Below are 26,540 nucleotides of genomic sequence, written 5' to 3'. Positions count from 1 at the left end.
CAGACGAACGTGGGGCAAGGAAGGGACCGGAGCAGCAGAGAGGGGTCCGGGGTGGCCCGGCCTCATTGGTTCTATTAAGATTAAGTCCAAAGGGGCTGCAGGGCCCCCTCCTGGAGGAGCTGGTGCCTGAGGGTGCACAGCACAGTCTGCGACCGACGGGCAGGGTGATGGGGAGGCTGGGCAGGAGCAAAGGCCCTGGGGCCGAGGCACGTGGCGTTCTCATGTGAACATGGGCACTTGTGTAAGTTTCTAGAACAGTGGTTTATAGGGTGGATCTGTGGAATGGGCACATCCTGAGGAAATCTGGGCGACCACGAGGCACCTCGGACTCCTGCTAACGGACAGGCAGCCCGTGTGGGGAGAGCAGGGACACACTGGAGCCGCCTAGCAAGGGGCAGGGGAAATTCAAGGTCAGAGCGGGCAGAACCGCCTCGGAGAACATGCAGACAGCGCTGTAGGGCCTCTTCCCATCACGTGTGTGACCCCGAGGGAACACGCGTGACCTCTGAATGAGGGGACCCGGGGAGCAGGACGGTGTCAGCCTCAAATCCGCACACGCGCCCAGGCAGCCAGTGAGCGCGTTAACTTCCTCCCTCTTCCCCCTTGAGCTGCTTCTCTCCTCCCCACGGACAAGGGCTCCCGTGCCCACGGGGCTCGCACTTACAGATTTTGAGAAGGCGATACACGTGACGGCTCGGTCAAAAAACCCGACCCCGATGACGTGCAGTGTATTCAGCGTCACGGAGTCCCAGATGCGCACGTGTGGGGGCAACTGCTATTGAGAAGGAAATGCAGAGAGAGGGGCACCGACTGTGACGGGCATCCAGATTTATCTTTACCTTGGAGCTACAAGACTACTTCAGTTCTGTCAAAACAAAAGGTCTTTTCCTGCTCAAAAATTTGAAGACTCTGCCTTTCAGCATCAAGGAAACATTCCCACTGGCTGCAGGAGACCGCGGCCCCCGTGGCCCCCTTAACTTCAGGGAGGGCCACTGGGTTTTACATTCTGGATAGCCAGTTCTTCGTAACTGTTCCACAGGAACTGATGTTCTCCCTTGGGCATCCAGATGAGTCCGAATTTTAAAAATGAAGAATGACAAGGAAAGTGGAATCGCACACAAGGGCTATTCTTGTAAAGTCTGAACAGTCGGACACCACCAAATAGTATTGAGAGTTTAACATTCTTGGGCCTCAGAGGAGCAAAACGGGCAATCTATTACGCACAGATGAAATTTAGAATTGTTACCATTAGTTCAACACCCTCTCAATTGTGTTCCAAGGTGAATGGTCCTAATTTTTCTCTCCCTCAATAGAAGAAAGCATCCTAGAACCATCAGCAGGTGGATCAGGAAAAGGACTAGCATCATACCAGGTGGACAGAGTGGGGTGAGTTTTAGCCTGGACTTGCTCTGAGTAGCTGTGTGTCTGCAGATGGTCAGGTGGCCTCTCTGAGTCTCTCTGCACTTGAACTGAAGGACTGGCTCAGAGAGCCATCCCATCTTCCCTGGCTCTAAAGTTCTGATTCAATTTCAAATGCTAGAAACTGAAATACCCTTTTAATCCACTAGAGGGAGGAACACAGGGTTTGCTACTAATGTCAAAGACTTAAAAGCCACTTAACATTAGAGGGCAGGTTCTGCATGGAGCACTGGGTGTTATACGCAAACAATGAATCATGGAACACTACATCAAAAACTAATGATGTAATGTATGGTGATTAACATAACATAATAATAAAAAAATAATAATCCAAAAAAAAAAAAAAAGATGAAGACCCTATTCCATTTATGGGTATCTACATAACTGTAAACTGATTTCCATCTTCCATCATCCCTGTTACCCTGTTACTTCTTTTTAAGTGTATAATTTTAATGGGAAGAGGCATAGAGTTACTATTTAAAATATGATGTTATTAAAATATTTTCTGAAAAATGGCAGCATTCATGTTTTTGGGAAGAAAACATGCTGGTAAAAATGGACGTGCTCCGTGTAATGAGGTTCGCTTCATATATGGTGCAAGAATAAGCTATACAATAGATATCAAAAAAGCTACAAGGAGTTTTGGGTAAGACATGGCAAGGACCACAGACTGCGGTCAAGAACCAACTGGAAGACAGTTTTGCGTTGTTCTCTGTTAGAGTCCACTACTTCCTTCTCTGATTCCTTAAAATTCAAGTTAAAATCTTGCTGAGGTGCTTATAAAACTTGTGCCCAAACTCTCCTGCTGCCTTTGAGGACTCTGGGGTGACGTCAGGAATACAGGGTATTTCAGGCTAAGGGTCTAAAGTTTCCTGAAGAGGCAAAATGCCCCCTATCCAAATGCTTATTCATTATGACTTCTCCTTATTAAATGTGCACTTAATATTTTAATATTTTTCATGTGTTTAAGTATCTTGAGAATGGCTGAATTTGTAGGCAAGAACAATGCTATTTAAAAACTGGCTGAAATTAAGGCAAGCTCGAGACATTTTTAAGGTCACTGTAAGAAAATCTGCAGTAAAATTTATTTAAAAAAAATTTTTTTTTGCGGGGCACCTGGGTGGCTCAGTCAGTTAAGTGTCTGCCTTTGGCTCAGGTCATGATCCCAGGATCCGGGAATCAAGTCCTGTGTCAGGCTCCCTGCTCAGCAGAAAGTCTGCTTCTCCCTCTGTCCCTGCCCCTCCCCCTGTTCATGCTCTCTCTAAGAAATGAAAAACAAAATTAAAAAAAATTTTTTTTGCAACAAAATATTCGACTGAGGGATTAAGAAGTATTCAGATACTTTAACTATATCTAGGCAGGCTTATTCATCCGCGAAATGTTTCCAGAAGATGATATTGAATCAACAGTTCATTAAAAAATATGAAAAGATAATGTAACTCACTTTTCCATCCTTAGATGTGCCTGCGACTTGTCCCGTTGCTATTGTGATCCTGTCAGGGTGAACTGCTAGGCTAAAAAAGAGGGTATTTATAAAACAACCACTCTTTAAAGACAAGCTTTACTCTTTTCTTGGCCAAATATAATCTAGTCAAAAATTTAAATACAAGAACGATAGGGTGCCTGACTTCTCACGGACTCACGACAAACTCCCCGAGCACCCCAACAACCTCGGACAATTAGTGCCTATTTCATTCCATCCTTTCTTGAGAATTTCCAAACTCAAGGAGAAAGCATCCTTTGCTTGGAAAATACCAAGTCTCCTACAACAATCTTTATTAAGTATGTTAAACAGCAAAAATATCATCTTTTTCCAACAGGATTTTTATAATTGACCAGGGATCTAGGACAAATAGAAATAGGGAGAGTCACCTATTCAACCACCCATCCTTCCAAGATACATAAAATCCCTATCAAAAGCTATACATGAATTATGAATGAATTGAAAAAGAGGCAAGTCAGAAGCTGTTAGCATCTGTGCTAAGAAGGCCTCCAAACGGGGATCTATGGGAAGTGTTGGTTTGGGTGATACGGTTGGTTAAGATTATGTGTTAGATGGACAGAACCTAAACTAGGTTCTAGCATCTTAGGGAGCCAGGTAACTAGCCAACCACTAGCTATGACAATGCAGAACATAAAGAAGAGCTTTTCCAGAAGATCCTGTTCTCTCCGACCTCTTCTCTCCTCTTTAGTTCTATCTCAGTCCCGGCCCCTTCCCTGTGATGTTACCTGCAGGAGGGTGAGGACTCACCACTTCACGTCGTCATTGTGGCCGGTGTAATGTCTCTGGAACTGCTCCTCCACGTTGTATAGCACCACCACCGAGGCGATGAAGTACACCGTCTCCCCCGTTGGAAGCAAGTACAGGTTGTTCCGACAGTCGCGGCCCCGGTACCCATAGCTTATCATGTGTCAAGAGAAACTTGATTTCCTCTAAGAGCTGACAACACATCAGCTTTATTCAACAGGGACAGACAAAACAATTCCGTAAGACTCTTCCCATCACCTTCTCTTGGTTCAATGACATGAGATCATAAATCCTCAAGTGCCAAATACATGTGACTCAACCGGCAGGCAATCGGGTTGGAAATGGCCACTGAGTTGAGGTTAATACGTATTTTTAACAGATGGCGCTTTGTTTTTAGAAATGATGTATTATATTTTTGAAAGCTGACCTTTTCAGCTGGATCAAAAATGTAACTTATTATTTTATTTACTAAAGGTAACTGGAGCGGACATTTGTGAAGTTACCAGAAAGCGAACTCTTTTGAATTGAGCCAATCAATCATAGACCTTGGGAGCAATAGCCAGGACCAAATTTCTTTGTTGAACTGTTTGGATTTTCCGTGGATGCCTGTCTTCTTCACTAGTCTGCCTTTAAATGTTGCCAAGGGCAGCCTGGCTGGCTCAGTCGGTGGAGCGTGCAGCTCTCAACTTTGGGGTTGTGAGTTCAAACCCCACGTTGGGTGTAGAGATTACTTAAAAATAAGATCTTTAAAAATAAATAAATTTTGCCAAGCTGGTTTTCTGGAAGGCCCGCTACCCTAGCCAGCTTGACTCTAGAATTAAAATCAGCTGGGAGCTGTATTTTGACCCTTCACAAGAATGCTGGAATAATTTGCTCCAAAATTCGTTTTCCCTTTCCTCTAGTTATCATACCACCTGCTCAGATCTACTTCAGTACCACGAGGTCTAGAGTGTATTTATTCTCCTTCCTGCTCGAGTGTTGGTCTGTCACAGGTGAGGGCCCGACTCTAGAATGGGGCCAGCTGGCTGCCAACTGCCTAGCCCATCCTGCCATCGTCCAGCTTGGGGACGGACATCACCAGTACTCTGCGGCTTCACCAGAGGACTCGCTCTCGTTCTAGAATCATGGCTGGGAAATGAATCAAATCCCTACGACAGGCTGTGGCATTTGTAGCTCGTCTGGAATACAAGAGAGATCTGAAAATGTGAGGTGACTACATTGTCGCAACTACCAAGCAGTGTGGGGTCAAAAGGACTATTCCAAAAACCCTCTGAACTCTGACATTCCTTATATTTTATAGTATTTAAAAATAAATTTTAAGATGCTGACTTGTATTGACTTTAGTTTTTGAGTCAATTTTATTTTTTACTGTCCTCTAGGAGCTAAATCTTCTATTTAAATTTGTTTAATTTACATTATAAAAGTACTTGTAAAAGGTGCAAACAACACTCCCACATACATATGGAAAGGGTAAAAAAAAAAAAACTGCGATCCTCCTTGCCACAACCATCCCCACCTCCTTGGAGATAATGACCTCCATTAAGATTTTGGTATGTATACTTTCAAACCCCGCAAACTATTTTGGGAGCAAAACATCACTTGAACTTAGATGTGAAAAACTAATCTAACAAAAGTCCCATTTATCTAAAGTAAATTCTACCACTTTACATCTTGAAAATATGAATAGAGTAGGCTGAAAAAATGTTTTGAATAATGTTTTCCAGCTATGACTGAACCTAAAATGTAAACCATTATTGACTTAAAGAACTGAATCACTTCGACTGCATGTGCCAAAACAGATGCACGTAAATGCTTATGACATCTGAGTCTGAAAATGTAAAAAACATATACCCAAAGAATATGATATCATCATTTCAAATAGCAATTTTTCCGACTGAAATGACAACAGCATTGATTTAAACCAACTTCTTAGAATTTATATTCGGGGCTTGGCATCAAACTGGTATTCAATAAAAATTTGTTTGAGGGTGAAGAAAGGCTTTTTGTTCTTTGTCTTAAAATCGCATAGACTGGAAGGCTTGCTCTAAAGTAAAATAAATAGAATAAAATAAAGTAAAATAAGGGAAAAAAAAGGAAAATTTAAAAAGCCCCAACACTTCATTCACCCTTTTTCATAGGCTTTATTTCTTTGTGTTTCGAGTTTTTTTCTCCTTGGAGCTTGTTCACTTTTCCAAATCTCATAGTATGAAGGCTCCAGCAGCTTTATCTCAAGAACGTTAGTCCTAGGGCTGACTCGGATTTCTGTGGCTTAGATTGGGGGGGGGGGGGGGGGTTTTTTTTCTCTTAAAGTAGCATTCATGTCGATTTTCTTTACACCTTCACTGGACTCCCTTCATTTAGTACTGGGGTATTCCTGATGTTACTCCTTCAATTACTCTCCCAAGGCTGGCCAAGCCCCCACTTGGTTTGAGGGGGAGTGCCTGTCCTTCCTTCCAGGGGGTCTATCACTCTTTGTCTGGGTGTGAGAACCTCCTGCCTGTAGAGTGTAGTTCAATTTCTGATGGTCTCATTTTCCTAAGTGTGTAAGTTCGGTGTCTTCTTGCCTTTCCACTGTTTTCAGGTAAGCACGTAGAAGTCCTGGCTTTTCCATCTGTCCCACAGAGCTGTCTGAGCCTATGACAGTTACTGTTAAAAACAATCCATTCTTTCAATTTCATTAGAATCCTAAACTCTACCCATTTGTGATTATTTTCAGTAAGCTTGCTTTTCTATTAGTTTTTAACTACATTTATTCTGTCAAAAGATTAAAATTCAGGCCAGAAAGTGATGCATTTTCCCACGACTCTCTAAAAAAACAAAAACAAAAACAAAAACAAACAAACCCTGTCCAGCATATGAATACTTTCTTTTCAGGAAAATAAGGTATACATATTTGAGCAGGAACTATAATCTTTCTTTCAGGACTGATAAGTCAGTGTCCCCCACAATCAGGAGCCCTCCTCTGCTAGAACACTGGACTGAGTGCTAACATACGGCCCCTTTTGTTAAATTAATTTTTTTAAGTGAGAATAGAATATTTTGGTTTTCTTAAAAAGCTTAGGAGAACTTGGGGCTCCTGGGTGGTTCAGTCGGTTAAGCCTCCGACTCTTTGATTTCGGCTCAGGTCATGATCTCAGGGTCATGAGATTGAGCCCCACGTCGGGTTCCGTGCTCAGCACGGAGTCTGCTTGGGATTCTCTCTCTCCCTCTGCCCCTCTCCCACCCCTCTCTAAATAAATAAATAAATGCTTAAGAGAACTTAAGTTTTATGAATTTCTATAGTTAAACTTTAAGCTCAGGGCATGAATCCACTTAAACCTCGTGACAGGTCCAGTCAGTGAATAAAGGATACACCCACTCCAGCTTCAGTCTCTTGGTTGGTAGTTCTACTTTTGCTTCCAAATTATAAGAGTCCACTTGATCTTTGGGCATGTACATGGTAACAGGGCGTCCACGAAGAAACATTTTTACGTATCCTTCTTCTACAAAAAGAACAAAGAGATCAGTAAGACACCTCAGTGCCCAATGTAGCTGAAAACAAATGTTATCTTTTTAGCCCTTTAACATAAAAGCGCAAACTTTACCCTTCATGTGATTTCTAATGTGTTGGGGGAAAAGAACTAAAACATAACAAACAGTTTAAAACAAAAGTTTTCACCCTGTTTATGTTTGACATGCTGCTTACTTAAGTATATGAAAGATATGAGAAACTGTAAAAGGCAGGGAAAAACTAGATTCCGTTATTTTTCCACCAGAGACTTGGTGCTTACGTTTTCTTTATCATCAGGAGGGGGGAAAATGCCACCTCAAAAAATTACAATTAACACAAGAAATCCACTAAAATTTTTTTATTGATTTCAATGTATATACAATTTCAGTATCAAAATTCATAAGATTTCTTTCAGTATTTTAATTGGTTTGTTATATTGCAATGTAAAAATATAACTTTATGTATCTTTTATGTTGGACACATTTTTCAAGTGTAAAGAACACAAAATCGGCAAAAGTACATGCTAGGGTGCACGCAAGAAGGAAAATGCTCAAGGAAAAGCTAGAAAGAAAATAAAAGAACAAAAGACCCATTAGAGAGAGGCATTGTGAAATAGAACCTTCTAGAACAAACATTTTTATAATAAAATAGCTTCTGGTGTTTCAAGAAATGATGGGGCAAGAGGAAAACCTAGTGATATGGGACAAGTGCCGTTTTAAAAAGAAATAAGTTGGGGTTTTCTGCTGGCTTTTAGGAGATAATAAGACCAGAGAAAATGTCTTGTGAGCTCCTGCTGAATTCTGTTAGAACTCACTGCGTATCAAAGGCCCAGGCCTTCGCGGCCGTTAAACTGGGCAACTGGAACCAGCGAGGGCAGCACAGAACTCAACAGAAAAATCATCCGCAGGGGAAACAGGTGAGGAGAAGGCACGGAGTAATCACACCGCCAGAAGCACCACATTTACAGGTTAGTTATGTAAGTCTTGTTCCTAAGGATCTTCAAACAATGCCACATGCAATATAGCCTACAAATTAAGAGGCCGTCCCGGTTTTAGGTTATCGTGTGCGTGCATTTCCGGTCTCACATGCATGCGTGTGATGCACACTCCACTCTGCATAGTAAGTCTGACTTTTGAATAAGAACCCCCACATGCTCATCCTGCAGACGGATGGCGTGCCAGGCGCTGAGTTCGTGGACCCTCCCGTGAGGATGCTGCCACCAGGCTCTGTCCTCCCCAGATCCACTGGGACCGGCCCATCACAGATCTGGCACCCCAGGCTCTCTTACTGCTCCCCTGGGGCATTTTACATTCTGCTGCCAAACCCATCAAGGCCCAAAGTGGATTTCACCAGTCCTTCCTCCACACAAAATCCCTTGCCCACTGTCTTACCTGCTGGATCCAAACGTCTAGCGCCCTGCCTGCTCTCCGCTACGTAACCTCCCTGGCCGCGAGCACCCGGCCTGCAGCCACCTGTCTGGCCAGATGTGTCTCGAGCACCCTGCTCTGGGCCTCTGCCCTTGCTCTCGTCCTCACCTGAAACCTCTTCCCTTCCTTAATCCCTCACCCAAATCTGAGCTCATCGGACTGCGTGGCCGCCACACCTGCAGGACCCAGGAGCCCCCGGCAGACGACAGAAGGGAAAAGAAAGCAGGCACGCGCGAGCATGGAGCTGGAGGACGCGCGGTGGCATCCGTTCTTTGTACGGGAGGAGGCACAGGACGTGGATGGGCATAAAGAGGCTGTAATAGCTTCTCCGCCGTGGCCGTAATGATCAGCGTGCGTGAATGCGGAGTCTGTTACAGTTGGTGCTGGCTAAGTCCTTACGAGGGAGGCTTGCTTAGCACAATTCTAAATCACTAACTGAGGCAAAAAAAGCCCTGGATCTTGCCTTGGCACTGTTTTGCACTGATAAATCAGACATTCTACATTTAAAATCAAAACGTGGGGCACCAGGGTGGCACGGTCGGCGAAGCGTCCGACTCTTGGTTTCGGCTCAGGTCGTGATCTCAGGGTCGTGGGATCGAGCCCTGCGTTGGGCTCTGAGCTCAGCGTGGAGCCTGCTGGAGATTCTCTCCCTCTGCCCCTCCCCTCACTCTCTCGAAAATAAATAAACAAATCTTAAAAAAAAAAAAAAAATCAAAATGCAGCAAGGGAAAGCAACAGTATTTTCCAGGCATGTTAGGACAATAGCTCACAGCTGCCAACCCAAAGGCGCGGACGGAGGGGCCAGCAGCGGTGCGAGATACCAGGTCAAGCAGTGGGGCATTCAGGGCTGCCCTATAGCTCTCTTAAGGTTTACACAGATTTTTCAAAGTTCCTGCAATCAGCCAATAATCAAGCCAGATCGAATGTATAAGCTACTTATTAAAACCCATCCAAGTAAATGCGCAGGAATGCTTTTAACTTAAAGTAAGTCAGAGTGGCTCGTGTGCCCAAAACATTTTCATACGAGGAGATTACCTGCTTGCCTGTATGAAAAAAGTTTCTGCAGCCTGGGTAGCAGCTTTGCTCAGAGAGCTATGAGGTTTCAGAAATGCCGCCTACCTTTGCAGTGTGTCACCCGGCGTTTCCCTTGTGATTTCGGAGACAGGGACAGAAGCGCTAGATAAAGAGATGGCAAGAACTGCAAGAGGGACTGGCCTGCCCGCTCGCTGGGGGGAGCAGCTCTCACTGGGGGGGCAGCTAGCTCTCAGTCGGAGCGGCCGCCCCGCCCCCCGCAGGAGAACCTGCCCTCTGTGCAGGCGTTCGGACCAGTGCGCTCGGCGCCTGGCTGTGCAGGCTTTTGGGGCAACTACATTTTCAGTGCGTGATCTCACGCTTCCTGAAAATGAAATGAATACTAAAGCATGTACTGATGAATACAGAACGCTGGCTTTTATAGTAGTTTCGATTCTGAATCGAAGGGAAAAAACTGGAAAAGTTAAAATTAAATGATTTTACTTAACTGATGCCATACCGGTCAATGATTTTGCATTTTAAATGTGCTTTTAAATCAGGTTAATATCCTAAAAATAGCACCTCCCTTATTATAAAATGTGTTAAAGAAAAGGTATATGGAAAGGTACATATGAACATTAGTTTGCAGTTTAGGAAATCAAAGGCAGAAAGAGAGAAAAAAAGCTACTTTTAGACAAAGTTATAACTTAACGCATCAGAAAGCTTCCCTTTCGGAGAGATGCAGATGTTGAGCCGGAAGCCCCATGGGTCAGGGAAGAATAACAAAGGCAACACAGTGTCTTCACCTAGAAGTTCTGCTTCTGCTTATGTGGTGGCATTTTACTCTTCCTCCTTGTTGGCGCATCTTAAATCGGGGTTAAGGGCGTAAATAAAGGGTCCAGTCTCTGTGACCACTGTATGGCCGGTCTCTGCAGTCCGAGCCTCGGAGCCCGGGCACAGGCTCCTGGTGCTCAACCTGTCAGCCCCACCCATGCGGACACCATAGGTGACAAGCTACTTATTTGTCCCCCGAGTCCTGAGGGGGGTGAAGGGCACCTGCACAAAGATGAAATCAGACTTACCTGCGCTGAAGACGGGCTCCTTGGGTTTGCTGTGGAGATGAAAGAGACAGATTTAAAGGGAGGCTTGGGGGGGCAGGGGTTAGCCTCGTTCACGTGGAGGCCGGTCACCCTGACGCTGCACCGGTGATGCTCGTTAATGAGAAAAACAAAACCAGGCAACACGTGTAAACGAGAAGGTCTAAAAGCAGGTGCAAGAGATTGTAATCCCAGCTTTATCACCCCAACCAAGCTTTTTACCAGAGCAAGTGAGGGTCTAGGAAGAAAAACGTGCTTCACCAAGATGGGAATGGCCTCATCTAAATGTGTAAAGGTTTGCTTCTTCCCCATGCTCTTCCGATAGATTATTTAAAGAATTTATTTAAAACCAGCAAATTCCTGACACAGGGTTTTCTGCGTAAGGACCCTGAGAGCCCAGCTCCTAGCAGGGCTACTGTAAGAAGAAAAAGAGGACAAAAATAAGGAATATCGGGGGTGCATTGATCTCATCAGTGCCGTGGGGACCCCACTGCGGATTTTGGCCAGGCTGAGACCACCCCCTGACTGTGCCTGGGGAAACCAAACCCCCAAAGCATTCAAGGTCATCCCTAGAGGTAGGCTTCCAGGGCATGAGCTGGCCCGAGGAAGCCCCCGGGCAGGAGTGCCTGCCACCTCCCACCACAGGCACCTGCAGGGACAGGTTACCACCTGCCTGCCAGACCAGGGAAGGGGCTCTCGGGCAGGCCAACTGGTGTGTCCTGTTCAAACACAGGGTCAGTGCTTGATCCCAAGTCTGCGAGACTCCAGTGGCCGCACCGTCTTCCCCTGCACCACCCCGCTTCCTGGATGACCCCCCGCTTTCAGACTCGGAACAAGACAGACTACGTAAATGAAAGCCACCCCTGAGAGAGCTTACGGAAGCACCCAGGCTTGTGTGTGCGTGCATATTTTTTAAAAAGTACCTGAGCAGATATAGTCCTAATATGACTTTTCCCCTCCATTTCTCTTGAAAAACGTTGAGAAACACCACTAGTAAGAATTAGCTGTAACCTGGGGTCGCCTGTGAGGCTCAGTCGGTTGGGTGACCGACACTTGATTTCAGCTCAGGTCATGATCTTGGGGTTGTGGGATCGAGCCCCGAGTCAGGCTCCATGCTCAGCAGAGTCTGCCTGAGATTCTCCCTCTCCCTCTGCCCCTCTCTCCACCGTCTCTCTCTCAAATAAATAAAACCTTAAAAAGAAAGAAATTAGCTGTAAACCCACAATACAATAAATAATATTATCAATGTCCTTCATTCCCAGATAATTTTATGCAGTGCCACGGGGGATGGGGGGGCTCTGGACTGATGCTTTAGAAGTGCTTTGCGCTCCGCTCAAATGTGTTTTAAATAGTTGGACCTGTTGCACGACTCTAACCTCTGGTCACTGAAAACTACTCTGAAAGCACGGCACAACCTTTAATGTGACAGTCCAAGTCTTACACCGGCTTCTAAGGCCCTACTGACAATTCTCTTTTTCTGTCCGTGTCTCCCGTTACTCTCCCCTGGTCACTGAGTTAGCTGCCCTGTCCCTGGTGGCCCTCGTTTGTGCCCAGAGCTCCTGTGTCAGCGTCTGCCCGAGCGTCTCCTCCTCCTGGACACAGGTCCCACGGCCCCTGCGTTGTCTGTGCTTTGAACCGCTTCCCAGAGAGGCCTCTGGGCCGCTCCGCTCCGCATCCTCCGCCGGCCCTGCCCCCGACCCTCCCCACGCCCCAGCCAGCAGCATATCTCCCCATGGCACTGCTGAGCCAAGTCCTTCCATGCTGTGTCCCCCCTGCCGCAGGTAGGCGCCTACAGAGGGCGGGGACCTCTGCTCTGCTCCCTGCTGGGCTCCTGGTGAGGCCGGGGTGTGCGGCGGGGTTCCCTCGGCTCTCCCCGTGGGGTCCTCGACTTCACCATGCACTGCACCTCCAGGGCTGTGGGCTCCCCCGTCCCTCCTGCAGGGTTGCCGGCTCCTGCCACGCCCGTGCCTCACAGAGGATGTCCTTCTGCACTCCTGACCTGCTCCTGATCTGTCACCGGCTCACTGCAAGTCCGCAGAAAGGCAGGACTGTGTGTGTGTGTGTGTGTGTGTGTGTGTGTGTGTGTGTGTGTGGAGATCCCCCTGTGCCGGGGGCTCCCAAGACTTCCAAACGACCATGCCAGTCCACACTCAGCTTAACTATTCCATGAGCTTTCGGCTGCTTTCTTCCGATGTGCATCCAGGAAGGCTCCTCACCTCCTGCCGCTCTGCCCAAGATGAACACAGCCGTGGGCCTGTCTCTCCCAAGACAGGCTTGTCACTTTGTGGATTTTAGCTCAGCATTATTACTCTGTGACCTCAGCTGCAGGGTGGGTTTAAAATAGCCATGCTTTTGCAGATCGCCAGTTTGTGCTCCCTGTCGGAGTGGGAGCGACACTCCTGTGATCGTCTGAGTTGAAGCACGAATCTTACCTCTGACTTTCTCACATATTGTTAGATTCACAGGCAGGGTGAGGACACGCGGGGTTAAAGCTGAAACGCAAGACTGCAGAGCAAGCCTACTGGTTATGGGAACATAATGACAGGGAATCAGAAGACACGAAAGCCCATTTTTCCATCATGGCTTTGATCACAGAAGTAGGGAGACATAAAGCCACGAACACAGGAATAAGGAACCAGAAACTTTCCTGGAGACTGAAAAGAGCAATTACGAACTACGTTCTTCTCAGAATGAGAGATCCATAGGGCAGTTTGAATTCCAAATGCAAGAAGGCCTGTGGACTTTTGAGGCTGAGCTTGTAACATTAGAGGAAAAATCAAATGTCTCTATTAAAACACTAGAAATGAGGGCACCTGGGTGGCTCAGTCAGTTAAGCGTCTGCCTCTGGCTCAGGTCATGATCTCAGGGTCCTGGGATCGAGCCCCACATCGGGCTCCCTGCTCAGCGGGGAGCCTGCTTCTTCCTCTTCCTCTGCTCCCCCCTCCCAGCTCGTGCTCTCTCTCTCTAATAAATGTTTATTAAAAAATAAAACAAATAAAACACTAGAAACGGCAGTGTAAGTGTTGACAAGCGAAGGTCACAGAGAGAGGCACCCAGACTGCTCATAGTTCTTAAATTTTGCTCTGAACTAGGCAACACGTTTTGGGTCTATTATATTTAGAAAGGATACTAGTGCTGTGTTTCATTATTTTAGAAAGCTACATTTTTATAGAAAAATATACTCTATTTACTTGTGAACCCGTTATTCCTATCTGTGCACCAGCACCCTTCCTAAAGAGCACCAGAGTGCCAGGGAAGAGGGCGTCCCACTCCTGTGTGCGAGTCTTGTAAGTACAAACCCATGAAGCGACAGTGAATCTTCCCAACTCGTAACAGAGGGGCAAACCCCAGAAGGTGCAGTGAGGACAGTGATCCAAGATTAAAGACGCTGTGGTCTCCAGTCAAAGTCCATTCATGGGAGTGGCACGCTGAACACCCGTCCTTTCTAAAACTCGCCATCGACACATTGAGAGTGGACCCTTGGAACCCGACGCTGGTGCCTGGGCTGCGAGTTCGCTTGCTGTGGGAGGAGACTGCCTGTCCAGTGTTGTGTGATTGGTCTCTGATGACCTGTTCCTTAGTGTGAGCTCCGTGGGGACATGTGAGTGTGGCTCCAGGGGGGAGGCTGATGCAGACGTCCCCCACCCTCCCCTGAAGCCCACGAGAGACGTAAGCCCCGCGGAGAGAAAGGACTCCCCTCTGCTGCGCGAACCCTCACTTCCTGCCTATGCCGCACCAGGCAGTGGGCCTCCCTCCACAATGAACAGTGTTGCAGTTGGGCATGGCTTTTACTGCTCTGTTTTGGCAGGAAGATTCGCTGAAAGAGTTTGGCTGTATGCTTCCCTGAGCGGTTGGCTCAGACTTTCTCAGGGACTCTTAGAAGCTATAAGCAGTACCTGGGGGCTCACGGAGGATGCGAGGCAGCCGAGAGCCTTCGCCAGACCAGCGGCTGGAGAAAACCAAACAGCTGAGCCAAGGAAAGGCTCCTGCTCTGAGCCGTGAGCTCACACCCATGCAGCATCTACAACCACCCGAGTCCAAGTGGCGCATTACCAACACTCCAATAACGTTCGCTGTGGACTGGGCACAGGGCCAGCCTCCTAGTGGTTGTCTGTCTTTTCATCTGCTAACACTCACCTTGCCCCACGGTAGGCTGGGTGTGTATAAGGAGGGGAGGCTGGTGGGGAACTTGCTCAGACTCCAATTCAACCCATATTCACCGTGCTCCTCTGCGGTGGGATCTGCACTCAGCACTTCCGTATCTGTTACCTAATTTGCCCCACGTGCCGAAAGAGAGCTCAGGGGCCCAGGTCCTGCACACTGCAGGTCTGACACATGAGTGCTCTGTGTGACAGGGACCGCTGGGTGACCAGGACTAGAGCAGAGCCAACAGGCATCAAATGCTGTTTGAGGAGAGATACTTGCTTCTGAAAATGATTACTAAGGCTAGATCAAGGAGGACACCATTCCAAAGTCAAACGTGTTATTTCCCTGAAATTTATTCGCCTATAAAAATTGTCATTCTTGGGACACATACCATGAGTCCTTTTGAAAAGGACCCCACTTGAAATAACATTTCCACTGGAAATCAAAATACTTCACCGTGTAAGTAATGATTCTCCATATAAATGCCCTTAAGCGGCTTTCTACTAGAAAGAGGGTCATTTAGGAACCATCTAAAAGATTTTAGATGTCACTGGAGACCTCACTGGGGACAAAGACTGCTTCACAGACATTTCCAACCAATACTTCCAGCTTGATGCGGCGGAATGAGCCCAGATTTTGAAGTCAGCTAGATCTGCATTCAGGTCGGGCAAGTTGCTTTACGTCCGTGAGTCTTTATTTCATCTACAAAGTGGGACTAAATCCGCTGTCAGGTACAGGCCAGATCAGATCAAGTGTGTCACAGAGCGCCTAGGACATGCTGATTACTTAATGGCACTTCCCTCTTCCTCCGAATTTCACTGATAAGAACCTACACCTATTTGCAGGCTCTCTGCCTACCAGCCTCCTAACAGCATACAGAATATTAGCACTTATTACTCTGACACTTATTAAAAGATAAATGACTCTATGGCTTGGAGAGTGAATCACCCTTTCTGTAAAGGGAAGATGCTTAACTTAAGCCACCTCATTTCCAGTGCAAAAGGTTTCAGAATCTGAAGTGTAGTGTCAAACCTATTTACCAATAGGTGGTGCTGTTGACACAGTTCTTAAATGACTACGGTTTTTGGTTTTTGTTTTTTAAATTAAATATATATTCTTTCTTTCATGCCACAAATATTTATTGAGCAGTTACTATGTGGCAGGCCCTGTGTGAGGTGCTAGTGATACAAAGAATAATGAGGGACAGCTTCTGCCTTCCCAAAGCTACAGGGAGGGCAAGGGGCATGCGTGGGCATGGGGAGGGAGTTCCAGATAAAGCGAATGAGCAGGTACAGAGCAATCAGAAAGGCAACTGACTCAGACCAAAGAGCCAGGGCAGGCTTCCCAGAGAAGGCGGCATCCCGAGCTGGGTCCTGAAGGATCCGCTGGAGTTCCTCCAAATGTACCCAACCATCAACCTCCGCCAAATCTCCAGACATAGACATGTCACTCAGGTTAGAAGGTGAAAACCCTCCACTTGCTAAGTGCTAGAAGGTGTAATTCATTAAGCTATATATTTGTTTGTGTGGGGTTTTTTTTCCTTTTTTTTTTGTATCTGTGTTTTATAATACAATAAAGATTTTTCTTTTTTTTTTGAAGATTTTATTTATTTATTTATTTATTTGAGAGAGAGAGAGAGAGAGAGAGAGAGTGGGGGGGGAGGTCCAAAGGGAGAGGGACAGGGACAAGCAGACTCCGCACTCAGCGCTGGAGCCCGACGCAGGGCTTGATCTCGTGACCCATGAGATCATGACCTGAACCGAAATCAAGAGTAAGATGCTTAACTGACTGAGCCACCCAGGTGCCCCTATACAATAAAGGTTTTTCTAAATATACTATCCTCTTACTTAGATTCGCATTTCTTTAATTAAGACTGGGTTTGATCATTGGGGCACACATGTTACTTGTGTAATAAATCAATTATCTCAAAGAAAAAATTCTTGCTGGGGACAAGTGAGAGCTGGTGTTAGAGAGGCGTGAATATCAGGGCCCAAGAGAGGATGGGGAGCCAGCAGATGAGGGGCCTTGCACGCAGGCTGAGGATTAAGATTCAGATTACACTCTCAGTGATGCTGAAATAAAAGAACAAATTTGAACCCTGAGGACCTCAAGGTGTCATTGAAAAGACTATTTCATTGAACACTAGAGCTTTAGGAAGGATGGAGCTCAGAGTCTCCAGCTCAGGCTTCTGGACCTTATAGTCTGGATAAAACGGCTGGTACGGGCGTTCAGGTGGTTCAACACAAAAGAGCCTCTAACGGGGACATTTTCACATCTTGAAGTTATTTTGAAGTGTTTTTTCACTTTTGTTGACTCTAAAGATGGGGAGTTTAAATGTGTTCTTTTTTTTTTTTTTAGTAAGTGTTCCTACAAGGTTTCCAGCTGAAACATTTCTTGTTCTAACAAAATGAGCCCATTACAACTTTTTGATGGAAACAAAGTGTCTAGTTTACAAAGCTGATATATGTCACTCCAGTCAGAATTACAAAGGGTGGACCAGTTTTCTAATTGAAACACTTAATCATTCTAGCAACATCTAACATTAAACTGCATTCTAAGTAGTAGCTGTTTTTCTGTCTGATACAGAACACTTTTTTTAATTAAAAAAAAATCCCTGTTGGGTTAGTACAGTGGCTACATTAGATAACACAGGTCGTTCATCAGAATGTTACTGTTGATTTCCTATTTAAATTTAATAAGTACTTCATTATGATACAAATCACTATATAACTGTTAATATTTATCATCAATAATACATAGAGTAAATATTACATGGCCATATATTGCTTTTGTTTTTACAGAAGTTTTGTCAGTGTAAAGATTAAGTGCTGTTGTTACAAGCAGAGTATTTTAAGGTATTAAGCACTCTAAGACAAAAATCTACAATGTGACAAAAACGACCATCAAATCCAGTAGCCATTTCCAGAGAAAATGAGATGTAGGTGCAGGAACATTGAAACTCATAAAAGAATATGGTTTCTATGAAAGCAAAACATACCATTATTTCTAAGTAAATTAGTCTATCTCGGAAAATGTGAATGTTGAGGACCTCAAAAGCACTCTTATTTTATGTTCGACATGAAGATTTGGACAATGTATATGGAGTCGTTTATATTTGCTGTAATTATTATTGAGAACTTTATATGCTGACGTGGGATTGTTTTTCTGGAGCGAGAGGAGGCTTTTTCCAATCTTCGTAAGAGTTCCACATGTACTGAAGACAGCTCTGCATATGGTGTGTGGTAACGTGAGCTCTGGGGCCAAGGGTCTGCTTCTCCCAAGGTACAGCCCCGGGGTGGGTGCACGATGTGCCTCCTGCACAAAGCGGGACCCATCCAGAGTCACCCCTGTGCTCTCGCCCTCCCTTGCATCCTGGCCAGCTCGCCTGCAGCCCCGCTCACTCTGGTGTGATGCGGACAACCATGTGGACGTGTCACCCTTCCTTTCCCCGCCGAGTGCTTCTAGATCTTGCCAGAACTCAGGTTGCACTCCTGGGACTGTGTCACGCAGTGAACATCAGTGAATGTGTGTCAGACCAGAAACAAGACTAATCGCTTCCGCCACCATGTAACTCCCTTATCTTACAAGTGAGGGAAAGAAAGCTCCCGGTTTGGGAAAGCCTCGTCACTTATCGTCCTGTGCTCTGCTCAGGTCTCATTCTCTCACACCTGCCACCACCGTGATGCCCAGGACCAGGTGCCAAGCCTTGGGCTGGGGGTTCTCCTCCCAGTCAGTTCGATGATAAGATTCGAGGCGATTGGGTATGTGACCCCTCATGCACCGAGGCAAAAGCTGAGGCTTGGAGAATTTCCTGGTTTACAAACCCAGACCTTTCTTTTACTCCAGAGCCTGCGCCCGTTCCATTTGGTCTTGCTGCCCCCAGTAACCGAACAAGACAAGCTCTGAAAATGTAGGACAGCATCCTGGAACCATGGAATGACAGACATCGGATGATAAGGAAGAGATCACACCATCTTAGATTACTAAAGACCATGGTGTTTCAAAAGGGTTGTTTCAGGCCACCTCCCTACACCTTTCTCTGCATGCTTTAAGTCTGGGCCACTGGGCATCGGTCCTTGGGACTCCAGCTTTGCTTTGGAGCCAGATCAACAGAGCTCAGGAGGGGGGCTGCTCATGGGTGAAGGGAGAGGAAGAAGGAAGGAAAGAGTCAGGGAGAGACTGAATCACCAGCTTGACCTTCACTGCTATTGCTTCTTGGGGCTGCTTCTTCCTGTCTCAGTTACTGGGCTATTATTCCCAGGGCCCCTGAAGGTATCTGCCAGTACCAGCAATTACCTACAAGAAGGCAAGAACTTTCGGGGCGCCTGGGTGGCTCAGTCGTTAAGCATCTGCCTTCGGCTCAGGTCATGATCCCAGGGTCCTGGGATCGAGCCCCACATTGGGCTCCCTCCTCAGCGGGAAGCCTGCTCTCCCTCTCCCACTCCCGCTGCTTGTGTTCCTGCTCTCGCTATCTCTGTCTCTGTCAAATAAATAAATAAAATCTTAAAAAAAAAAAAAAAAAGAAGGCAAGAACTTTCTTTCTCAGGTGTGTGCAACTCAACCTGTTCAACGGTACACAGACCTCAACTTTTCCTGGGTCCGAACAAAACAAAGCATTCATTTTTAAATGGACATGTTTAGTTGCTTGAGTTATTTTTAGAAAATGAGTAGATTTTCCCCATCCTTCATTTCCAAATCAAAATTTCCTACCGTGGCATTAAAAACAAAACAAAACAAAACCAAACCTTTTGCAAATATCTTTTATGGAAATATTTACCCAGTGCATTTATCAACGCCATAGCATTTGAAAGATAAAACAGATCTGGAGTTTGCACAATGCAGATTCTTTTTTGGAAATTCTTAATAAAAATCAGATGTGCACAGAAGGAGCCAAGTTTTTAAGAACTGCCAAGATCTAGACATTTCAGGCCAACTTCCAAGCTTACCCTAAATTCAGAGAAGCCTGAAGGCCCCGCGGCATGACCCATTTACACTCTACTGCCAATGTAAGCCACGTGGCCTTATTTCTAAGGTATTATCGTCCAATTAGCATAATCTTCTGATAAGAAGTACTAACAGTCTAAATTAGAAGACAGAGGCCCATGTCAGTGGTCTCTGAGGCTGTGACTCGAGGGGGGGTGGCCCTAACCTGCTACAGATGGGGAAAGTGCCCGCATCTTTTCTACAAACGGTATCTTTTAGGAATAAAACTGAAAAAGAATTTAAGCGTCCTTACAGGACTGAATCAGAGTGGATTTACAAACCTGGAATTTTTACAGCGCCTGTGGGTTGGAGCCGATTGCTTTATGACTAAGTCTCCTTACATAAACATTTGGGGGGAAAAAAGCCATGTTTAGCCTGTGAAGCTGCAATTCCTTCCTCAGCCTTGCTCAATAGAGAGAGAGTAAAATTAAAGTACAATGCTTAAAAAGAGAGAATAAAGTACAGCATCAGGTATCTGCCCAGAGAAACCAGTCTCCTATGCCCCACACATTTGTAAATGGGAAACGGGCCATTAAAACACCAATGATTAGCTTTCCCTAATAAAAGGTTACTATTAGTTGTGTAGGTATTTATCATAATCCATTAGAAATTAACATCAAAGGGAAAATTCAAAATTAGAAGCGTATTTCGTGAAACCAGAAAGAAATGGTCCTATTTCTGGTGTCAGCTCAGTATTAAAAATGGTTTCTGACAAGTGATAAAACTTCAACTTTTCACCCAGTCAACCTTGAAAAGTACTGTTGACAAAGTTAAACAACCCACTGAAATTTATTTCAAAATGGCAGCAGAACGTACTAGAAGTATAAAGTGCTCCGTATGGAAATTCAGAATGGCTTTCCCCATTCCATGGATTTGGTGCTAAGCAAATTCTCAGGAACTATTTCTGTCTGCATCGGGGTGCTGGGATTTCAAGTTCTCACCTTTTACCTGGACAATGATTGGTGGGAACTAGGATGAGCGGCCGCCTCCAACGGCCATTGGATGAGTGCCCACAACGCTCCCAGGAGAAGGTCTATCCGCTGGAGAGAGCTCGGAGCTGTGTGCGTATCATGGGATCTCTGGGGAAAAGAGGTAACAAAACATCCGGACAGCAGGACCAGCAGAGAAGATGCCCCTTACCTCTCACTGTTCTTCTTGCCACTGGAAGAACTACTTGTGGATCCCGTGCGGTTTCGGTTTCCTTTGGAATCCCCATAGCTTTCCCTTCGGCCGCCAGGAGATACTCGCTCGGAGGAGCTGGTCCTCTTGATGGTACTGCAGCGAGAGGTAAAGGTTGATGAAATTCTTAATAGGGTGATTTTATTTTATTGCCGAGTATAAAAATATATTACATAGAACATCCTACTTCCACGTGGATATTTAAGAGCTTGGCTCCTAACTACAGAATGTATGTCTCTACGTGTGTGTGAGTATGTCTGTACGTATTCCTAATTGCAGAATGTCACTTGGGATCAATGCCTCTGCTCGCTGCCTTTGGAACTGGGGCAACTGGTACACAGTTCAATGTCATGGCAGAAACTGAAAGGGAAGATCCCAACAGCCCTCTCCGAGAGCACTCCAGCGGCTTCGCGGGAAGTCGCCTGCCCTGGAGGAGGCTTCAGTCTAAACCAGGGGTGCTCAACCAGGGGTGACACCCCCAGAGGACATTTGGCAATGTCTAGAGACACTTTTGATGGTCACAGCTAGGGGGAGAGGGCTGCTAATGGCATCCAGTAGGTAGAGAGGCCAGGGATGCTGCGAAACATCCTGCAACTCCCAGGACAACCCCACGACAAAGAGCAATCCAGCCCCCAAAGTCAACAGCGCAGATACGGAGGAGCGCTGGTCTACAGGCACACGTGGAACAAATGCAAATAGGACGTCCCTGGTAATGACAGAAACATTCCACCCCATGTGTGATGCCTTAGTTTGGAGGTAGCGCCCATGCAAGTGTAAGCAGGGGGAACTAGCCTGGTGCGGGGTCTGGGGGCGATGTCTGGGGAGACTTCCTGAAGACTGTGAACTTCTGGGAGAGATGAAATGAATGGCTTGAATGTGTTGTCATTACATGGTCGGGAAGAGATGTTCTAGGGAAAAGGAAGGCCCGCGCGGCATGCAGGGTATCTCAGCCAGGACGCGGGCTGCAGGTGGAACGGGCCGCTCTTGGAGCACCTACGTGTATCACAGTCGTCCCTGTGACGTTCGTTTCCTCACCACTAGGACACACATTCCTTGGGACCCTATCTAATGGATCATTCTTACATACTTTGGGAGCCTGGTAAAGAAGCTTAATACTTATTCAGTGAAAAAGACGGAAATAAGTGAGTCAATAAACGGGACTATCACGCTGTGAGGCTGTCACAGGAAGAGACATGAGGTGCTCTAACGTAGCACCTGCTCTGTAAGAAAGGAGGAGAGGACGGGCTGGCGGTGACAGTCCCAGGCTGGGGCTCTGGGTGGAGGGCCTGCCGGAGTGGGCGTGCGAGCCAGGCCGCAGAGAAGGCTGGAGAGGCGGGGAGGAGGAAGCCAGGAGAGAGGGGCTGAAGGAGGGAGGAAGTGGGGTGCAGGCAGCACTGGGGCTACGGGCGGAGATGGGGATGAGACAGAAGTGCCAGGTGGCTGCCGAGAGCACGGGCCCAGGGAGGCTGGCAGGTCAGACCACATTTCAGCCGGGGGACGCGGGAGACAAGGGACTTGAGACCAAGGCTACACTCCCGGGGGGAAGGTCCGAGCCCCCCCTTTCTCCTAATGACATAGCACAGCCGCGCACTGGGGCTTTTCAGTAGCCCCCCACCCACTCTTCCTCCTCTGTCCTCGCCCCCTTCCTTCAGGCCAGCTTCAGTCCCTTTCCCTTTGGAACCGCCCATCACTCAGCAAAGAATCTCTTAGCATGTTTTTAAAACCTGCATGGCGTATCAGCTTTTGAAAAACCACCTCGCTCTCTGGGTGAGCAAATATAAATAACGTGACCATAATCGTGACGACATGAATATGCTTTCTGCACAGGCTTTTGGCTAACTGAGGAAGCTCTGCATTTACAGCACCAGAATCTTACAACTGGGATCTGAACAGGCATGCCTTAAGGTCAAAACGTGCGTTTTTAGAACACTCAATTTGGGGACAAGGAAATTACAGATCTTAGGAGAGCACTGCATTTCTGAAATTTGGGACTGAGGTCTAAATTTATAGAAACCTTTCTGCTTAAACTTCAATTTCTTCCAGAGACGAGAACACCGAGCTGATTTAATTTCACGGGATCTTTCTCTGCCAAGCATCTAGCACAGGGCTCGGAGGCGTGCCGCCTGGCCCCTGGTGGCCCCCTGGGAGAGTAGCAGCAACCACCGGCCCAGAATGTCACCCGAGTGGTGTCCCTAGGGGAGTTCATGGCAAGTTCATGGCAACTTAAAGACTGGTATAAAACACTCTTACAGATCTGGAAAAGTCATGACCATTCATCAATTACAGCAAACATTAACCGATTTTCTTTCTTTTTTTTTTTTTTAAGGATTTTATTTATTTATTCATGAGAGACAGAGAGAGAGGCAGAGGCAGAGGGAGAAGCAGGCTCCCTGTGGAGCAGGGAGCCGGATGCGGGACTCCATCTCAGGACCCTGGGATCATGACCTGAGCCGAAGGCAGACGCTTAACCAAATGAGCCACTCAGGCGTCCCTAACCGATTTTCTAATAAGACTGAGCTTGGCGGCTAGAAGAGCTACCAGGGGACACCGGTGACGGAAACATGGAACTAGCAGGTGGCAGTGATGGGCCACATATGCTAAGAACTTCACAACTGGTGTAAGTGATTTAATCTAGTCCCCTGCAAAGGCAGCGTGATCCCCCTGATAGAGATGAGGACACACATTCAGGGATGCAGCAGTTCGTCTGGGATTACTCTGCTCCTCATTCTCTCTGCTGGGCTTCCTACTCAGGACTGTGTACGCTCATGAGAACACCCACATGCACGGGGTTGAGGGCCTGCTGAACATCTCAAAGGCCAACAAACGTCAATAATTAACATGGTTACAGGATTTGAGGTTGGACCAACAGGAGACACTGAAGATCACTATGCTGCAGTGTTCACGGGACCTCACGCTCCCGAGCTGTGAAATAAGTCTGAGGACCCCTCACCTGTGAGTCCATCTACTCGGTCTGCATGCCTTCAGGAGACTCACAGACCTGTTTGATCTACGCGTGAGAGCCACAGAGACAAAGCGGAAGAAACCGAGAGCAACAACAAAAGCGTGGGAAAAACATTTTGGTAAGTTTCAATAAATAACAGAACACACACCACACATCAAAATGGAAAACACTTCCGTCTGCATATACAGACTTGAATATAATTCATCACAGCTATTCCCAGATATTTGTCATCTGCCCATTTGCATTAAAATGTGAAGCTTTAAAAAAAATCCACTATTGTTGTATACATAGAAAAAACAAGATATTTCCTTTTGAGAGCCAAGAGCTCTTATGAATTAAAGAGGATTTACCAGGACTCCAAGTGAAGGACAGCAAATAAAGCTGGAAGAACAGACATTCACAGCACCAAGGGCCGCCAGAAGGAGCACACGCACTGTGAGAAGCCTCCTTCAATAACCAGCAGGGAGTATCAAAGAAGTTATGTTCCCTCTGGACAGCAAGGGGAACATACTGCTCTTCATTTTGAAAGTGGTAGAGGAACTGGCTTGTGAGAGACTGTATAGTAATGGAGTACATTTTTTAGTGCTTAAAGCAAGTAAAATATTTTTGGTGTAGAAATGCATGGACACCATCATTTCTTCTTTTCCCTTCTGGTCTCTACTCCCAAACCAAAAAACCTTCTAAGTTCTGAAAATACAGTGGTTCTTTACATTTCATTCCATACCCATTCGATGGTTTTTGCCAACTTAAACTAAATTTTAGACTTCATAGAAGTTTATGCAAGGGTGACTGGTGGCAAGCCTTCTTCTTATGGTTAGAGAGTAACTCTAAGCATAACAAGCTACAATTATGTCTTTCTCTCATTATGTGATTTGGAATCAAGGATTGGTTCCAAAATTGTGCAAGATCCCAAACATTTACAATAAAAAAAAAAAATTAAAAAACCCCAGAAACCAGACAGGTAGCTCTTGTGTGTACCACCAGGGATCTTCTGATGATGTCGTCTATCATGACAGCCGGGGTGATGATGCTTGATTAGAACAATTATCCACTCTACAAATACTTATGAGGCAGTGAATGTACACTGGGTGCTGGGCTGAGCACTGGTGAGTCAACATGGGACCAGGACCCATCTGGCATTTGTCCCGCAAGTTACAATTCCTTTTTTTTTTTTTTAAGATTATATTTCTTTGAGAGAGAAAGAGAGAGAGGGAGAGGGAGGGAGAGCACAAAGGGAGAGTGAGGGGGAGAAGCAGACTCCTCGCTGAGCAGGAAGGCTTGATGTGGAGCTCAACACAGGGCTCAATCCCAGGACCCTGAGATCATGACCTGAGCTGAAGGCAGATGCTTAACCGACTGAGCCACCCAGGCGCCCCTACAAGTTACAATTCTTACAGATCACTCACTTCAGTAATTACAAAATGCTCTTATCTCCCTCTCTTCCACTGTATCTTTGTGGCAGAAACCAAGTCATTGTCTAGGAAGGCTGGTGATCTTAGAGAATCTGACGGATCTTCAGAAGAAGTTTCTCTTCTACCATGCGAAGCCAACTCCCTGAGCCCAGAGGGGTGACTGTGTCACTTCTGATAAAGGGATAGGTGCCAACTCAACTTCCTCCGTTCAATGGCAGAATGATTCTATCTCTATTTTGCTACAGAAACAGACTCAAAACGTTTCAATGGATCTGAGTGATAAGGAAATATATCAGAAGCAATAATAATAAAAAAAAACCCCAGAAAATCAGATTTCACTTTTCTACTTTTGAAATTGTGTGCATGTCCAGCACTGACTGGTGCATTTACAAACGGGTCTTTCTAACAAGTGTAACCATTTTTCCAAAGGACTGTCAGCTGTTTATTTGGAAGCAATAGATGTTTACCACCCTATTTTGCACTTGGAACAGAGCATTTTTAAAATAATGCTCTGTTTTGTACCAGTTTTGTTCTTTTGATCTCTCTTCTCACAGCTCTGCCCTATTGTAAAACTCTACTTAGGAGCAGAAAGAATGAGTGATTGTCTCTGTTTTGAGCCAGTGGAAATGTTATTCTATTGTCAGCTTCAGCATCCCCACTGAGCAAGGTATGACCTACAATGTCTTCCCCGGATTTTCTGCCTTTTTTCCTTTGACTAATGGAAACAAAGCTTTTCCCAAGGATTCCAAATCAAGCCCCCAATCGAAGTCTTAATTGGCAACACAAAGCACAACTGCTGGGTGCTGGACAATTTCCAAAGGAGATTTTGTTCTTAAGCACTAGGCTGAAAAAACCCCAGAGGGAAGAAAACAAACATATACCCATCCACACTCTGCAGATGCCCCGACTTGGTTAATTTGGAACTCTGATTATAGAAAAATTCCTGCATGATTGTAAACATATTTGAAACGTCCTGGAAGCTATTTTATTCCTAATATTCAGGATGCCTAGCGTGCTTCTTGCTCTTTTCAGAATTCTCTCCTAATGAGAGATCTATAGGAACTTGACCATAGAGGAATAACTAGATGCTACTGTTTGGGCTTCCAACGTCCGAGTGGATGTGAACTCACATCCATGGACGCCCATGAAAGCGAGAGAAACAAAAT

The 26,540-nt window shown here is 46.0% G+C and overlaps 1 protein-coding gene across 6 annotated transcripts in view; it reads right to left on the bottom strand.

The window, feature by feature from the left end:
- Positions 1–26,540, bottom strand: part of EML1 (EMAP like 1) — a 145,015-nt gene that overhangs the window by 26,199 nt on the left and 92,276 nt on the right. For 4 of the 6 annotated variants that reach the window (XM_032405914.1, XM_032405911.1, XM_032405915.1 and 1 more), the window contains 7 exons: positions 20,962–21,096; positions 10,678–10,706; positions 9,704–9,760; positions 7,020–7,149; positions 3,671–3,820; positions 2,864–2,933; positions 665–775 (listed from right to left, as the gene is read on the bottom strand). In XM_032405914.1, the coding sequence (XP_032261805.1) occupies positions 665–775; positions 2,864–2,933; positions 3,671–3,820; positions 7,020–7,149; positions 9,704–9,760; positions 10,678–10,706; positions 20,962–21,096 (682 nt within the window). The remainder of the gene's footprint in view (positions 1–664; positions 776–2,863; positions 2,934–3,670; positions 3,821–7,019; positions 7,150–9,703; positions 9,761–10,677; positions 10,707–20,961; positions 21,097–26,540) is intronic. The other 2 variants (XM_032405912.1, XM_032405913.1) reach the window with 2 other exon arrangements.

Source organism: Phoca vitulina, unplaced genomic scaffold (assembly GCF_004348235.1).
Source record: "Phoca vitulina isolate PV1807 unplaced genomic scaffold, GSC_HSeal_1.0 scaffold7, whole genome shotgun sequence".
Lineage (NCBI taxonomy): Eukaryota > Metazoa > Chordata > Mammalia > Carnivora > Phocidae > Phoca > Phoca vitulina.
This window is presented reverse-complemented; position numbering and strand designations above follow the sequence as displayed.